Source organism: Ciconia boyciana, chromosome 2, assembly GCF_034638445.1.
Source record: "Ciconia boyciana chromosome 2, ASM3463844v1, whole genome shotgun sequence".
Taxonomy (NCBI): domain Eukaryota; kingdom Metazoa; phylum Chordata; class Aves; order Ciconiiformes; family Ciconiidae; genus Ciconia; species Ciconia boyciana.
In genome coordinates this window covers 38382383-38401145 of record NC_132935.1, presented here as the reverse complement: position 1 = coordinate 38401145, position 18763 = coordinate 38382383, and the positions used below count along the sequence as shown (strand labels likewise).

General features: G+C 36.4%; 1 protein-coding gene across 1 annotated transcript in view; it reads right to left on the bottom strand.

The window, feature by feature from the left end:
• Nucleotides 1-18763, bottom strand: part of ARFGEF1 (ARF guanine nucleotide exchange factor 1) — a 98367-nt gene that overhangs the window by 11395 nt on the left and 68209 nt on the right. Inside the window, exons 20-32 of the mRNA XM_072852378.1 lie at nt 15427-15555; nt 13268-13426; nt 12743-12893; nt 9045-9135; nt 7818-7858; nt 7540-7709; nt 6749-6900; nt 6415-6587; nt 5250-5410; nt 4602-4732; nt 3404-3533; nt 2238-2373; nt 2012-2150 (exon numbers count right to left, since the gene is read on the bottom strand). Coding sequence (XP_072708479.1) covers nt 2012-2150; nt 2238-2373; nt 3404-3533; nt 4602-4732; nt 5250-5410; nt 6415-6587; nt 6749-6900; nt 7540-7709; nt 7818-7858; nt 9045-9135; nt 12743-12893; nt 13268-13426; nt 15427-15555 — 1763 coding nt within the window. The remainder of the gene's footprint in view (nt 1-2011; nt 2151-2237; nt 2374-3403; nt 3534-4601; nt 4733-5249; nt 5411-6414; nt 6588-6748; nt 6901-7539; nt 7710-7817; nt 7859-9044; nt 9136-12742; nt 12894-13267; nt 13427-15426; nt 15556-18763) is intronic.

Sequence of the window (18763 nt, the reverse complement as noted above, 5' to 3'; positions counted from 1 at the left end):
ATTAAAACTGTGTTGTCAAAAAAAAAAAAAAAAAAAATTAAGGCTGGGGGGGCAGGAAAAGCTCCACTGCAAAAATAAGACTAATAGAGGGACTAAGAAATACAAATATGAAATGCCAGCCAAATCAGGAGACACAGAAAAAGAACCAGATCCCATAAAAAGAGAGGAAAAAAAGGAGCTGCACAGGAGGAGAAAGAAGTATCCTCCTAGGGCTCAGAAAGAGAAGGAAAAAAAATGAGTACAAAGTCTCCATTAAAAATATAACAATATACAGGTATTCATTTATCATAATTTTTTCTTACCCATCTAAAAAGCTCCAGCTTTAATTAAATACGGTCAAACTGAAAAAACTGTTTTGAGCAGTTTTGTGTCACCCAACAGTTGTTTGGAAAAGAGCAGGCATACTTTCACCATGGGAAAGGAGACTGATTACATATACTCAAGGGATTATTCACATATAAAATCCAAGTAAGATTTACTTTATCCTGCAAAAGTTGGGAACCTCCCAGAAATATAAGAAGGAATAACATAATGAAGTTCTCAAAGAAGGCATAGAAAGATTAAAAAAAAGAGATGGGCAGTAAAGAATGGAAATCTATGGAAGGAGTCAGATACTCTCCTAGGAAAAATAATCCATTTGAAAAGCAGAAGTGCCATAAACATCAAAGGGAATAATGCACATATTTCAAATCGGATATAGCTAAAGGCAACAAGAGTATTTTGAATGTGTCTAAATATTAAGATATCCAAAATGCTGCTCTAGAAGGGTTTCTAATAGTCAACTGTAAGAATACCCAGAAACCTAAGTTTTGATCATATGTGGAAACCAAAGCAAATGTTCTGCTAGCGAGTATTCACTTCAAAATCTTTCCAAGTACAGGACAGAGTAAGTTAGGGCTAATTCAATTGGACTTTTAAATCCAGAGATTTGGCTTCAAATTTTATTTTTGGCAGTTACCAAAACGCAAAAAAAGATATCTTGCTAGCTCCCAGATGTTTCAGCTTTATTTTAGTATTATTTTTTGGATGCAATTAATTCATACCTACTCACATAGAAAAGTAGATGAGGTAGTGACAGATGGATTAACTTATCTTTTAAGCATGAACGAAGCTCTCTTACAGTGCTATCTGATATATAACTCTAAAAAGACCGATGTGCAGGAGGTTCCCTTTTGCTTCAGTTTTCTTCAGGCCTGAACTAGGCGATACCCAGAAGCAAATGCTATGAACTAGTTGACAGACATAGGACAAGTAATAATACAACAGTTCAACATTAAGACTACCGGATTTGAAAACAAGTAGTGTTTCACCTCAGTGTTGGCAGGGTAGGGGAAAAAAACCCTCATCTTTGGTATAATGCTGGATGCGATTTCTTGTTACTCTGCTCTATAATGTATATATATAATATACTACTCAGAATAGTACAGCCTTGTTTCAAGAAACTTCACACAGAGTTATAACTCTAAGGGAAAGACAGTTACCAAATATGCACGATAATTTTCATTAGAAGATTAGGATTCATAGAAACATATGATGAAAGTTAACCATCAACGACAGAGACTTAAATCTGTAAAACTTGCAGTATTTTAGTATTTTGTGGAAAAAGCTTCACATGTAATTACAAATTGCAAAGTCTACCTATCAATAGCATTCTTCTATTACAAAAAGAAAATGACCAAAAAAAAAAAATCATATAGTACTTCTTAAAAAATCCAACATTTTAAAACTGAATCAAGTCACAGTTTTGGGGCTTTTTTTGTTTGGTTTTTTGTTTGCTTATCTCCCGTATGGTATTTCTAGTTTTTAACAGTTTATCATTTACAACACAAAAGTAGTATATCTAGCCCCTAGCACCTAATTTATCATTATGTTCCAACAAAGTCTGCTTCTATTTAGTCCACACATAACAACTTTTTGTTCACTCCCACCTGTTAGATATCTAACAGTTTGAAATCAGCAAGTCACCTAGATAAACTATGTTACAAAGTATAAATATAAACAGTCATCTTACGCATGAGGGATTGTAGTTTTGAAAATATCCAGCATGCAAGTACAAGTTTTATCCCAGATTTCTAGGGTAAACTTTTCACCATTTAGGATGACAACATTCTCCAAACAGTTTGTACCAGACCGTGCCAGTTGTTCATTGTCTGGAAAAGACAAACAGTGCATTTGTTTACTCACATTCAACATAGTAAAATGTTAACATTGTTTAATGTAATTTGTTACAGTCCTACCTTGCTGCACACACCAGTACAGCTGTGCAAATATATCATCCAAAAGAACATCACTAAGTACTTCTAAATACTGTGTGAACACATCACATATTGCATAAAGTGCATGGTTGCAAGTAGTTGTCATCCATTCAGCTTTCTAGGAGGGGGGGAAAAAAAAAAGTCACAACTTTGTTTAAGGTGAAACTTTTAGGATACACATCCCTGCAAGCAGATGGATATATGTATTTACTCAATTTGAATTGCTTTATAGTGGCATGCAATTCCTTTCTATATCTCAAAACCCCCAAAACTTGGAGCCCCAGCTTTTGCTTTGCTTACTAGCAGGTTTAAAAAAAATACAGAAACAGACAAACAACTATTTTTGGAGACCAGATTATAGGACTGACAAGCACTTACCATCATGAGATACTGAGTTTGACTTCAGTGTCTAACCCTAGCTCAACAGTTTGACACCAAGCTAAGTTTTCTGTGTTTCTTCTAAATATTTTCCAGGGAATAAAAATTTAGAAAGTGAGACATGTCCTTCTACAAATAGTCAGACAGAGCCTCCCAAACAGTTGACAATTTTGATCAAGCTTCTAATATTAATAATTTACACATAATTTACATTAGTAAGCCCATTTCTGTTTCACCTCCTTGTCAGGACAGTACCTGGTCCTGGTTTGGCAGGCAAAAACCTGTTTGGCAGGTCAAATGGGTGCAATGAAAGCACAGTGCTGGCTTTCTGGGGTTTTTGTTGGTTTGGTTTGGGTTTTTTTTTCCCTCTAGTCATCAGAAAGTTTTGAATTAGCAGAACCTAATTGTGACTTCACTGCTGATTACAAGTCTCATTCCATTGAGCACGTTGCCATGAAATGATGTGTGCCTCAGATTCCAGACGTGTAAAAGCTGCAGTTCTTACGGTCCCTACATATGTTGCATTTTATGCTATTCTTCTATTGTTCATGAACTACTAGGCCTTTTACAGACATGCTTTAAAAAAAAATGAGAAAAGTGACAATACCTCCAACAGAATGCTAATAAAACAAAATAAGGCTACTAGAACCACAGGTCAATCATGCAAGTTTTGAGGTTTGCCTTACATTACTTGATAAGCTATATTACTAATCAGGTTTTCTACTGTAAATATAGATCTCATGTAAATTATCTTCCCCCACTTTTTTCACCTCAGTCTGCTGTTCTGGCAGTTTCATGTTGTCAAATATCCTGAAGACAATCCGAAATAAATCTTGCCACCAGTGTTTTTCGTAAGTATGGCCGTATGTCTTCATTATTTCAAACATTACTGTTAAGCCCCTGAAATGAAGAAAGAACAATATATATTAAGAGCTACAAAAAGACACACACTAGACCAAATATGTCAAACTGCAACAGCAATAACATGCTCAAATACTGTTAAGAACATTATACATTGATCTGATGTTGATCAGTCACACCAGTACACTAAAACTAAGTAGAAAACCAGCTTGTTTAAAAACCACTTAAAAGTCACAGGCAATAGCCAGAAAATACTTTTGAGAACTGTAGTAACTTCAAATTAAAATAGGAAAACAATTTCTTTACGAAGGACCACAAAAATAAAGGAAAAAGTATTTCCAGGTAAGAAATACAGAGGTCTAGAAATGAGTATTAATCTTCACCAGCTATAATGGGAGTCCAGATGCACAGTTCGCATGTAGATGTATAAATTTAAAATGATTTGTATACAACCTCTCATATTTAGCATCAGAACTGCAACAGAATACACTTTTAAGGGAAAAGCCATATTCAAGGAAAATAAGCAGGTTTTACATGAAATCAGAGTATAGCTTTGCTTTTTCAACCGTTTCTGCAATCCTCAACCAGTTAAAACTGTTAAGATTGGTTAATCCTCAACCAATCTGACTGTTGAGCTGAGCTGTTTTAAATAGTTTACAGGTTCTATAATAAACGGAAAACAGTCACTATATTTTAATTTACTTAAACTTTAATTTATTTTCCAATGAACTATTTAAATAGTTCTTATCTTTGTGATTTCATGGCTATTCATCCTAAACAGGCACTATTTGAATATTTAACTTTAAGGAAATGTAATACTTATCCATTTAAGTATTTCAATCACATAATGCAATCACAACCACGTAACTTCATTATTTATTATAACGGAAGATAAAAATTTCATATCTAAAGAACACAGACTTAATTTTGACATTCCAGCATCTATTTAAAAGGTGTCTTTAAAAAGTCTGGTGTTCCCACAGTGATATCACCTAAATTAAATACATAAGTCATTTCACAACAGTTATGTTTACTAAGAGAGTTGCTTCTATTTTAAAAGTGTAATGCAAGCCTTTTAAAATTTGAATTACAAATACTGATTGTTACCTGGTTCTTACATCTAATTTGCATCTATTGATGATACAGGACAACTCAAACAGAATTGGGAACCACCCTCGCACCCACACTCTGTCTTCAGGAGCTACATTCATATCATCACTCGTGTATTCCTTGAATGCCTTTAGAAGAAAACACAGGGTTATACAGAGTTAGATTCTTCAAAATAAAACACAATTTGGACTGTAAATAACAATCTCTGCTGTATAGTATTACACCCTGATACCTCAGGTGAGCTGGCAATCAAAATAATAATACTGAGAAGCTGAAGTATTTTTCAAAGTAATGCTTAGTACATTATGAAAAATAAACTAAAAAAATGAGATGATACATTCAAGCATCAGTTTTTGCTTGCAGTTCAGTCTGAGTCTCTTACTCCCTTTTTATAGAGACAGCACTGAAAGTGAGGATCTACCATAACATTTTGAGGATATCAAACATTTTTGCTTATGCCATTATCCATTCTTCACAACGTTTCTCAGGGAGCAGATCCTATACTCCTATTGCTTCTCAATAAAGTACATTTCTCATTAATCTCTGAAACTTGAAGGGAAGCCAATAAGGTTAGCATGAGTATTTTTTTATTTATAAAAGCACTGTTGATTAAAACACTTATAATTTACTTAATATAGACTATACCTGAGGTCTATCAGATACATATTTTGCACAGTGGCGAATGAGGCGGATTGCTTCCATACTGGTATCTGGAAATGCTGCATTGCAGGCAAACTCAGACAAGCACTTTACTGCATCCTGGAAAGAATCTATGGTTGCTGGGAAGTGTTTTTCAAACACAATTGCTGGGAGAAAAGTGTGAACAGAAGAAAAAAAAGTGTCATGCTTTAAAATCTATTAATTCTAATATGAACTGATTGTAACAGAAGTCATGAGAGACTGGTTCATTGATTGGTGCTGTCAAATGTTTGCTTAGTAATAAAAACTAAAAAAAAAGAGTGCTCAACAACAACAACAAAAAAATCACCTAGAGGGCATTCTATTTTGACAGTAAATAAGTATCTAAAATAAATCAAGGTAGCATCTAGTCTAAATGAGGGAAATTTAACAGTTAAGCAAGAACAGAGCAACAGGCTTACTGCTTAACACTAGTCTGTGTGATCAGAGCTTAAGAGGGCTACATAAAGCACGGAGTTACATCTACAAAAGGACTTCCCTCAGCAATATGGTCCTGTTGCCTTGATTTTAAATAGTCACTTTTGAGGAAAAAAAAAAATTCTTCATCAATACTGCAAAAGTTTTAGGAACTTGCAGGGGTTGAGACAGAATAAAGAGATCTCTGATGGCACTTAAAGCCTGAGATCTAGATTAGAATGGGAAGAAAAAAGAAAAAAAAATAAAAAATAGTGCCACCTAGCGCAACACTTTCTCTTGAACAGGGCCATAGACAAGCACAATTCAGAAACAAGGAAAAATATAAGCAAACAACATAATAGTAAAATGACAGCACAATTTTTTTTCTGGGTGGAAAAAAATATAAAATTCTTCACTTAAACAATGTACACATTAAGTAAAATTACCTAAGGCTCGACTTGTTTTACTACAGAATGCTACAAACAGATAAATTTTTTTTTTTTTAAAAGGCATAAAGGAAGACAGATAACTATCATCTTACTGAATTATTTTCATAAGTATTTTCCCAGACGATTAGTTGAAGAGTGTAAAACATTGGTTCTGAAGCATGAAGCAAGCTTTACTATACAGGCTGTAGAGCCAACAGATAAACAAAGCTTCTCAGTCTCTGGAGTCACATATACTTTCACGACGTCTGAATATTGTCAATACTCACTGACAATGTGTCCCGTAGTCTGGAATGCAAGTTCCACTATACTTTCATCCTGATCTGAGGCTGCCAGATGAAATACTGAAAAAATGTTTTTCCAGCCAGAACGAATGTTAGCAGCCTGGGAATTTACCATCTGTGCAATACACCGTACAACCATGTCTCGAATAGTAGGAGACCTAAATTAAGATAATAAACAATAATTGTTTAAACTAAATTACATGATCAATTAGAATAGCATAATTCTCCAGCAACTGATTTTACAAAAGCAATCTGAAACAGTAATTGCAAAAGTTGGTGCTTATGATCCCAGGCAATTCAGTTAATTGTATGTTATTACCTGTTTCTCTTCATGATATGTTCAAACGGTCTTAGGAAGTCCTTCTGGAATCGGAAATTCGCAAGTTCTCCTTTTTCTAAGAACTTCATTGATAATTGCCTTAATGAGTCTACTGCAAAAATAGCTACATCTTCATTGGGATTGCAGCCAACCTGACAATGCAGAATAGAAACACATAGTAAGCTTGCATCAGAATTCTTATGGATTCAGCTCAAGCTGCTTTTACATTCGGTAACGGAGAACTAAGCAGTACTGAAAAATTAACAAAATTAAACAATAGCCAATTCCATAAACCACACTGTTAATGCAATTCAATAATCCCTAACCAATTCCAGCTATTTTCTACATTATGTATCCTAGCATTTAAAACTTTCTAAAAATAAGCAAGCTGTCTAGAAAAACTTCAATAAGCTGTACTAAAAACGCATGTCAAACATTCACCTGATAAACAGTCAATTTAGACTTGAACAGAAAACAACCTCTTATCCCAAGCTTCTTAAAACACCCCCAAAAATTAGAACACGTAACTAAAGGCAGCTAGTTCTAGACCCAGGTCCTGATAAATAACTTAATGTATACTCCTGCTTTTACATTTATTATATTGTGTACCTCTGCCTTCTCACAGGCCTTTCCAGCTTCACAATTTTTGTTGTGTTTTAAGCTACTTATACAGAAGGACAGAAAAAGCAGTATCATTCAGATGAGCACATGCTTTTCCAACAAATCTCTAAATAAACTCTATTTGTATCGATAATTCAAGGAGTATGCAGCATAATCATTAACAGGGATACCTTATTAAAATGATCTCCAATAACCTCCCAGATTCTAGACCACTGTAGCCTTATCCGGCCCATGTTGTAGTAAGAAATCTCTACTATCTTCTGCAGACTAAACATTCGAGGGTGGGTAGCAGACAGCAGTTCATCCATAGATACAGCACAAAGCCAGCGAACGAAATCCACTGTTAAATGACCATAGATTTTATGCAACATTTTTCCAAGGTTTAAGACAAAGCTGCTTTGTAGTTAGGGGGATGGGGGGTGGGGGAGATGAGGGGGATAAAACCTACCAATAGCATTTCCATCCAACCTTGTAGATCCCGTAAATATTCTGTAAAGTGCAGTTTAAAACATTGTTACAATTTCTTAAAAAAGCATCTATTAAACATATAGTCAAGATTTTTAAAAAATATATATATAGACACCCCCTGACTACTTTTATTTATTAAAAAGCAATTAGTAATTGTGGAAAAATACTGAGCTTTGAAAATAAAATCAGAAATATTTCAATTATTTCTAATATTTAACTCCCATAAGCATGCGTGGAAACTGGGAGGTGAGCATTGTTTCTAATACTATCCTGCTCGTTGACAGTGACTGATGAATAACGTCAGTAGTTTATAAACTATTCAGCCCTGTTCCAAATACAGAATTCAAACTTCTCCAGAGTGCACAATTCCTATTTGCCATGACAAATAGATACTTCAAACACTTCCCATTATGAAGTGGGGAGAAATACTGCAAACCTAAAGAGCTATTACGTGTTTGACATTAGGCCTCCAGTTCACTTGACATGATGTTACTGCAAGGCAACTTTCATGGAACTGACATCGATCTTGCTGCCTATACTCAATCACAAAAATGCTTGTAAGCCTTGAGAATGATACCCCTTTGTGACTGTCAATTTTGACAACCATTAAGAAAATGATGTTTTCTGATTTCTTACATGCTGGGAGCAAGATCCATTAACACTCCAGTCTGATCAGTAACTTACGATATAAACAGAGAATGTTTATTATATGTATTATGCCTGATCAAATCCAGTTATGATAAATATGATTCACAGAAAGGAAGACTGGAATAATAATTTTGGTCATTTCAGACAACATCTACATAACCTAGAGGAAAGCAGGGAGTCAGTAATTACATTTAGGAGAAAAAGGGTCTGTCAATAATGCTCCCTGTTCTAAGGCAAAATGAGATTTCCTATATGTTACTATATATAGCGAATCAAGATTCACAAGACAGTACAGCAGTCTTCATTCTGCAACTCTCCTGTAATAATTTTCTATCAGTAAAAAGGCTTCTTGCCTGATCTTTGTTCTGTTCCTTCTTGTAAAAATACTTCTGCTCCATAAAAAAGAAAAAACCCACAAAACTGAAAAGCATTTTAATATGGTAATATTTATGTAGTTTTTTCCAAGTAGGGGTAAACTAATAATGTCCTATTATTAGCACAGGGTATTCAAATATTGCTTAAAAAGCTTGAGATGGCAACAGAAAATTTAATACAATACCTGTCTACAGCAACGACAACACTTTGGGAGCTAGTTTCACCAATGGATTCCTGAATACTTGCTATCTGCTTCCAATCCACATTTCCACCAACTATAGTGAACAAAATTTGAAAAATGGGTAAGAGATAACACAGAAAGGGCTGGGAAGAAAGAGGAAGAGAAGTCGTGCCACTACCAGTATAATTAAACACATTTTTAATTCACAAAAAAAGAGAAGTTAATTACTAATTTCCCTTGCATGAGCTGAGCATCTCAGTGAACAGCTGCATGTTGGTCTAAGTCCTAATTCTCTAGATTCTCTATCCATGTATAAACTATATTAGTCCCAGAAAATTGTCCACATTTGGAACAATTGTATGAATAGATACAAATGAAAAAAATTCAAAAGCACAAGAACCACCTTTTTCTCTCCATCTTTCAATGGATCTTTGGTAATTCTGCTACTGGAAATACACAACATATGATAGAGAATACCGCACAGAGGACTTTTCACACTTTATTAGCAGCAAGCAAGTAAATCCATCCTGATAGGTTTTCTTTTTAATCATTCACAGAGAAGAGCTCCCACCAAAACTCCATCTTAAAGCTACATCTCAAGTACAGCAAAATTATCACCTAACAATAGTGAGAAAAATCTGTAAATAAAAATAGCAATATTTATTTTGGAGGCTAGAAACTGTAACCCACACCTGGGAAAGCTCACGTTAAGAAAATGCTAACTTCACAGTGAGCAAATTTCTGAAATTTCTGGCAATTTTGAAGCCCTCCTCCACCCCCCATCAAAAAGAGCAGGAATCTTACAACCATTCTGGGTAATTCCACCTATACCGTATTTAGGGTTTTCTTTCTTAGGCAGCCTATCAGAAAGACAGAAGACTGAAAGAAGGCCAGCAGTTCTGTTCTCAGAGCTTTGCAGAGATGAAAAGTTCTCATGTTTCAGTCTGCCTCCCAAACATCTGCCTCTGAGTCTTGCTGTGCTCCACACTTGGAGGTGGCTGAAGATGACTGGCTGTCAAATCTAGATAAACCGACCCATCTGAAGTATTTTTCTAGGGCATTTATGGAGTAACCTTTCTGTACATACATGCATACATACATAACCTTTTACTAGTATTTCAGCAACTTACAATACTCTTGGGTTTGATCAAGGCTTCTCTTGTAAGCACACAAGCTGCCAATATCAATTAGCTTGAATCTTGGTAATGTGTCAGCTAAGAAACAGATCAAACGAGCAGCTGTGTGAAGTGAGTTTGAAGGGCTATTTCCAAGAAGTCAGGTAACCCTAACCAACCCTGCCAGTTTACATGAGAATTCCTTATTATTGTAGGATTTATAATCAGTGCTGGAAAAATCTATATTCCAACAGTTATGAGATCTCTCACAATGAAACACAGTCACCTATATAATTCTGCTTTATGAAAAACTGATTCCTCAGATTCCCATTGTCCAAAGAGGACTTCTGTTTGCCTAACAAGTACACTTTGGCTACGACCTACTCACAGCAGCAGGTTGGGTCTTCCAACTTTGTGAATAGAAACTAGAGTAGAAGACAGCTGAACTGCACAGTTACAACTCCAAGTAACACAACATTCCTACCAAAGAAGCAAAGGAATAGATGCTTATTCATTTACTTTTACAACCCACGTGCTTGTGATGCCTTGAATTTTCAAGTAAAACAAAAAAGGGCCACAGCAGGAAGATAATGCAAGAGTAATGAAGACATTCAAACGGAGATGCCTGAAGAGTGCACATCTGAATCCTTGTTCAGGTAGTAAATGAGCAAAGGGGTTTCTGGGGTTGGTTTTTATTTGTTTGTTGTGGTTTTTTTTGTTTTTTTTGTTTTTTTTTAAAAAAACCACACTCTTCTAACTTCAGCAAGAAGAGTGAATGCTGATTTTGCAAGCAAGTTTGAAAGATGAAGCTTCTGTGTCACCAGACTGCAACTTCACTTACTCTAATTAAACAACTATCTTCCTGTAAAATATGTGTCTGTATATATGGACATATGCACTATGGGTTCTTCACAAGAATTTAGGTTTATAGGAAGGTTGCTCAAAAGCCACAGTTCCAAAGAATACTTCAGAGTGATCATAGAAAGAAAATTAACGTATCTGCAATACAGGATTTGTGGAGAAGAGTGAAAAAACTAAAACAGTTGAGAAAATGATTATGTCCTAACAGCCCCTAAGTGCAAGAAAACCATATTCCTTTGAGTTAGGCATTTTCCTGTAAGACTGAAGTGATATTAGGGGGAAAAAAAGAAGAGAAAAGAGAAAAAAAGAAGAGAAAAGAGAAAAAGGAAAAAAAAATGGTTAAGTTTCCATATGTAACAAGGATTCCAGAAATTCAATTCAGAGAAAAACATTTTATGCATTTGGGCATAGACTATTTTCCTTAGAAATGTAGTTCACAGAGGGGAAAAAAGTCTTTACGAGCTGGATCTACACCAACAACTAGGAAGTATGATTTAGAGACACCTGACTACAGTTTACATTCTTGAGCTATTAGGACTCCAGATTTTTAAAGGCCAGTAACTTCAGCGTAGAGAAACTGCCAGTGTTTGGAAACAGCAAAGTTGCCTAGGTCATCGGGGAACACTAAACTGGAGGATGCATATTAGAAGGGCAGGAAGAAGCTCAGTATATGAGATGTTGGCAGACGCATTAATTTCCAGGCATAAGGTTTCCCTTCAGCAACTCTTGCCAAGGTGAGGGGAGTACATAGAAGCATGCCAAAAGAGAGCACAATGGAAAGAAAAGGACTGACTGCAGAATAAGAAAAACCATCTGAGCAGAACAAAGCCAGACGATTAGGACTAGCTGAGGGCTAAGATCAGGGAAACTAGTAAAATAATCATTAGTCCTCAAAAAAAGAAAAAAGTTACATGAAAAATTGAGGGAACACAAAGCTTTTGCTTGGCTGTGGGTGAAGTGGTTCAAAAGGCAGGAGACACTGAGCATCATACTAAAATTGAAACTTTCTAACAGTCAAATGGAGTTATATATACTTCCTTGACACTTCCATAGTTTCCTAATACCTTACACCTGTATGTCTTTAACTGTGTTCGGGGGGGGGGGGGGGAGGGAGGATCAACCTTTTAAAGATAATTTAAGGTAAGACTGGTATACTTTTCTAGGAGGATAGGAAGCAACATCTCATTTATGGAGTAAATTTTGGCTCTCAGGCCAACCTAAAAAAGGTACTTACTCAGTACCAAAGTAACCGAAAAAGGAGGAAACGGAACTTCAGAATTTAAGCTAAACTAATCTCCCACTTGGTTTGAATACTCTGTATTTCTCATAAAGTTTCATAACAGGATGCTTAACCTACACATACTAACTTGCCTGTTTGGTAAAATACTTGGTGCACTAACATTGCAATATTACTAAATCTGGTCATACCATCAGCCATACCAAGCAATCCATTCTTACTTGGTCAGCTATATTTTAATAGAAATGAATAATGTATCATTTTCTTACATTTCCCACTCTCCCATCCTAGCAATCATACTTAACAGAGCAAAACAAATATTCCAGAAATAGGAATAGGTCTATTCAAAGCCTAAGGCAGTTTTACAAGGAGTACTTCACGCTCTTGTCTCCAAAACTCACAGTCAACAATAATGAAAACAAGGGACAAACTTTAATATCTGTCTGAACAAAGCCAGTTAAATGAAATATTTTATCTGCATTACTTACCCAGTCCCAGCCCCACAAATTCATCGGGTGCCTGATCTTTTGTTCCAGTAAAAGAACCTTCCCTGCCACGCACTGTCCCTGAGATGTAGCGAGGTTTTACTCCAGTTCCTATTAACTGTGCCAGTTCAAGTTGACTGATGCATTTCAGAATCTATTCCAGAGAATAAAGAAGTTGTTTATCAACAAAAAGCAGTTTGAAATAGTAAAATATAAATAAATAAAAAGCTTCAGGCAGATCTTTAGAAGAAAAAATTCTAAACGCTCAAGGTCAGACAAGTATTTCTGTTCTTCTGTCTAAAACGGCAAGTACTATTGGATTAGTCTCTCACAATTTTATTTCTCACTTGGACATGTTTTTCTACTTTAATTGGCTGCATAATGTACAATTCTACATAATGTATGTACAAAAGTATATACTTGGCACTTATGTAAAAACCACTGTATTTATGCACAAACAAGCACACTACTGTGTTCAAAATCAGTACACGCGCTTTCTTACAGTTTAAGTACAAATGACTCTTGTACCTCATGCCAGGAATTTCCTAAATAGTTTCCATCTGTATGAGCCACCGTGATGAGAGTTTTAATTGTGTCAATATTCTTCTGCTTCATTTCAGTAATACCAGAACTCACTGTAAGTAACGTAAATCTTGCTAATGCTTGGACATAGGCATCTCTTTCAAGCTACAAATGGGAGGAAAAAAAAATTGTCTTGTAAGTATTTTCTCAGTTTCTTGTTCTTAGTACAATCTGTGTGATTTCAGCAACTTTTCGTTTACCTTTCTCTTCCTAGAACTGAATTTCCAAAGCATTCTACATAGTGAAAATATCTCACGTTCTTCTGTAGTAAGCTGTGGGATAAAATCAGGCTCCCTCTATTCAGGAACATGAAGTGTAATGTCTGACAGCATAGGACACATAGGTTGTTGTTAGGTTTCTGGGTTTGGTCTTTTGGGATTTTTGGGGGGCTTTTTTGGGAAACAGGATGCTGTTTCAGAAGAAATGTGGCTTCTTAGCTAAGCTTTTAATATTCTTGTACTATACCTGGACCTACTCTGAAAATGCTGCCTTAGCAGACTCTCTCAAGTTGTAGGATTTTTTTGGCAACAGAATCTAAATAATCTAAAAGGCATGTTTTGCCAATTCCACAAAACTGCTCAAAATGTATTTGATTTAATCTACACCGTTTGGAGTACCTCAGAAGCTTGTGAGGCAAGACTGTCATGGGTAGGTAAACGGCAAGTGACCTATAATCTAGCAGATGAAATCAGTCTCACAAAGAAGAATGTTCCACATGCAGGTACCCATTTTTTATGTCTAGGGTATCTATAAACACCAAAGGAAACTCCTCAGATCTCATATGAACAGATTACAATGGTGAAAAGGAGATTACAGTTGAGCGCACAAGTGCATTTTACTCTCTTGTTATGTATGATCCGAAGGCCATAAAGTGAAATGGTTGTACATCAGAGAAACAAATGACAACTATGAAATATATTTAACTCTTTAGATGTTTAAGACTATTCTGAAATAACAATAGAAAAAGTCATTGAGCACATAATAAAAACAAATATAAAATATAAAAAAAAAATATCCCAGGAAGAATGTCTGTTTCACAGAGAAAACACGAATGCCACAACAGTGGGCAATGACAGAAGGGACGGATTCTCACAGAGCCACATAGCGTGGCTGCTGTGTTCAAACCCAGCTACAGGGTACACTGGCAAAGGCACAGCAGATGATGTGTAAGCACAGAAAAACAGAAGTTTCATGGAAAGAGTACTAAGCAAAGAAGCTTTAGAGTCTACAAACTGTGTATCTTCTGTAAAAGGAAAATGTTTTCAGTCCTACCTTCCCTCTGTTCCATACAGATATTCCCCCTCTGCCCCTTTTTCTAAGCCATCAAAGTAGGAGAAAACCAACTAAACAATGTGTCCATCAACCAGAAAGTAAAAACAGATGATATAAGCAAATTAAGTACACCCCTCTTTTCAGCTATCCCTACAATGGACTTATGGCAGACCAGTACTCCATTTATTAACTAATAGTCTACAATAACATAACAGTACGTTCACTACCAATGATTTTAAAATGGAAAAAAAAAAACAGGGGGCAAAAAAGCACCCAAGTTTAATCAGAATTACCTTCTGGAGCCAGAGAGTCTGGAATTCTTGGCACTGTGCTTAATGCAAGATGCATTAATGCATTACATCAGGAATGACATTTCCAGTGCCATAACTGTTAAAATGGTATCCAATTCTAGAATTCTCAAATTAGTATAATCTCTCTGAAGTTGAGAACAATATTTCAACCACGGTTCACAGAGATACTATTTTTTTAACTTATGAAAAAGGATAGAAAGACTTATTTTATGAAACATCACAACAAAGCTAAACAGCTTTGTAACAAAGCTAGAAAGAAAGTACTTTGACATGAAAGCAGTCAACCTGTGGGGAAACAATTTAGTACATAGGCATGACAGCACTTACCACAGAACACCAGGATAAATAAAGGTCACTTTATTTAAAACACTTCCCGTCAAATATCAGATGCAGTAGTAACTGCAGAAGCAGGCAGACTCTAGGTATTGCAGTGCATAGCTTCAGCAACAAGGACTCTTAGAACCCCACTAACATTTTGCTGATACATAAATCAAAGCATTGTCTCAATCTTAAATTTTTTACCTGAATGTTGAAAATGCAAGCAATCCTGATTGCACATCGTATACCCTCCAAACAAAGAGAGGCAACTTCTGTGTCATCACAGTCCTGTAGACCCACACTGAATGCAGCTAGAAAAGGTGTCCATGCCAACTGGAACATATGCAAAATAAAAGTTACATTAGCAACTGTTAGGACTTGAAGGGAATGTTATACTGTACAAAGATAAAGGTTGAGCCAGTATTTATTGCAAGAACCAATAGACTCCTTTATGATGAAAAGTATGTACTTAAGTAAGACAAGTTTGTCCTGATAACACCAGAAGGGGGGAAAAAAAAAAAGTAGGGTAAAATAGGGCAGTAAACTTTATTAATTCCACTAAAATTACGGTAAGACAACAACAGTAAGAGACAGGACACGATTCCTTCCTTGATATCTCTGCTCTTAATTTTGTTGCCCTCAGCCCTCCATCTTTTTGTATCTAAGCCACTGTTGATGTTTCCCATTCCTCTTGCCTTACGTGGGACTGAGAGTGCAATACACTCAACTAAAAGTTATTGCAGGAGAAGCCACATGGTCCTCTCCTTGTGGCCAAGGCTCCCTCTCCCACAGGCAGAAAAAACAATCAGAAGATGCAGAGGATCCTGCCATAACTACCCGCAGTTATGGAGAGGAAACCCCACGGTACCCAGAACAATTTTAGAAATAATTTTGCCTGAAGTCACCCCAGATGAAACACAAAGTCAATGGGCACAGCAGGGAGCAAGAGATTTCACACTTAATTTCATAGTAAAATGATGCACCACAGAGCTTTGGTTTCATTTAAGCCAGCAATTTCAAAAGCACTACCTCAGAAAAGCATTTAACACTTGCACACACCAAACCATAACTCTGGGACAGTATTAAAAGCATCAGATGAATTCCTAGATCCATGACTTAATTGCCTATTGCATGACCTTTAAAGGTCCCTTCCAACCCATATTCTATGATTCTATGTTCCAGAAATGTATGTTTCTCCCCCCCCCTTCTAATTTTTCATTCCTATTGAAACCAAAACTAATCCTAAAAATTGCAAAACCGAAATACTTTCTTAAGAACTATCTAGAGATCTGTATAGTATGCTTTATAACTAGATTTACACTGTTACTTATAATAGACTGTTTTGTCATTAAAGGTGAAAATTAAGCCTCTGAAATAGACAAACAATTTTGGGATGCTTAGGTGGGTGCATAAAGTGAATTTTTGTTCTGTTTTAATCATTCAGCAAATCTATCTGTAAATATAGTTATAATGATAAATTTGATGCTGGCATCAATGGGTGAAAGAGATACCCAGAAATTTATAAAGTTTTGCTGAAATAAAAAATGTGAAATTAAATATTTAACTTCCACAGTTCTCACTTTTTTGAGAAGACAGCTCTCTGTTCAACATATTACATTGTCCTCAGTACTTTAATTAGTTTATGAAGATCCTCAAATAAGAAGACTTCTAATTCTTAGCACCTTCACAAAAGACGTTTAGGGTGTTAATTTACCCTGATGCTTCATATTTTGCTCCTTTGAAAATGGATTTTGCAAGTGTACTTTTCAGATACTAAGGGCTAAGAATGTTAATAGAGTAACAGGGCTGGTATCTTAAGGAAAAATAATCCACGAATTTTACAGATGCCTGCATGCAAGTTATTTCATTTCAGCCTTAAAGAAGTCAGAGAGAAACTATATACAGTACACCTCTGCTAAGTGACACCCTGAAAGTGGATCTTAAACAAGGGCTTCATTTAGAGTTATTCTGTACAGAGTACTATCCTACTTTTATTAATATGGCAATAAAGAACTCAGAAGTTTGCCTCATGGACAGCAATCTTACAGCTAGATCCTCAGTGTGCCCAGGTGGCCAAGAAGGCCAACAGCATCCTGGCTCATATCAGAAACAGTGTGGCCAGCAGGACTAGGGAAGTGATCGTGCCCCTGTACTCAGCACTGGTGAGGCCGCACCTCAAATACTGTGTTCAGTTTTGGGCCTCTCACTACAAGAGAGACATTGAGGTGCTGGAGAATGTCCAAAGAAGGCAGCGAAGCTGGTGAAGGGTCTAGAGCACAAGTCTGATGAGGAGTGGCTGAGGGAACTGGGGTTGTTTAGCCTGGAGAAAAGGGAGGCTCAGGAAGAGACCTTATCACTCTCTACAGGTACCTGAAAGAGGTTGTAGCGAGGTGGGTGTCAGTCTCTTCTCCCAAGTAGCAAGTGACAGGACAAGAGGAAACAGCCTCAAGTTGTGCCAGGGGAGGGTTAGATTGGATATTAGGCAAAATTTCTTCACCGAAAGGGTTGTCAAGCATTGGAAGAGGCTGCCCAGGGAAGTGGTTGAGTCACCATCCCTGGAGGTATTGAAAAGAGGTGTAGATGTGGTGCTTAGGGACATGGTTTAGTGGTGGGCTTGGCAGTGCTAGGTTAATGGTTGGACTCAATGGTCTTAACGGTCTTTTCCAACCTAAATGATTCTATGATTCTTGAGCCTGGACCTGGAGGTCAACCTAACCTCACAGCACATCACTCCAGGTAACCATTTGTTCATTGTAATGGCAGTGGTCTGAGACTTTACTTCCCTGGAGCAGTTCACAAAGGGGCCATATAAGGACCACTACTTACACAAGGGCAGCAAATGAGAGCGCGTGGTAAGGGTGCAACAATTTATTTCAGTGGCAGTTAACCATAATGAGTTAGTTATGTCAAAGACCATATCCAAAAGCATACTGAGGCATAATACACTACTGAACATACTCTATATCTGTGAATCTGAATCACTGGTACGGAAAAGGCATTTGGGATGCAGACAGCTTTGCACCTACACAATAGCGAAGACAGGTGTTTAGCATAATGGTTTAATACAGGTCCAGCTACCTCCCCCAAAACTAGATGACAGTCCTAGCCTTTCTGAAATATTGATTTGCAACAGACAACATTAGACAGAAGTTTGTTCTGATAATTGCTCCCCCAATATGCAATGAAGTAATCTCCCTTAGAAGCAGTAGGAGGGACTCAAACAATAACCCGGGATTAGTCATTGCACTTTTATAAATCTGTTGTGTTGACTACACCGCTATACCCGAAATTAAAATCCTGTATTTTCAAGTTTTTAACTACTCTTTATACTTTAATCCTCTCAACATACTCCTTGTAACTCCTCCATTATATCAAGATGCTGCTTCTATCAGCACAGAAACTTCTTAAATCCCAGGGTAAATGAAACTGGAGTAGAAGGCTCAAAATCCCTTCTTTCCTACAGCAAGTTAAATAACTTACAAAATGATCAAAACATAGCAGACACAAATCTTTAGTATTTTCAAGAAATCCTGTCAGTCAG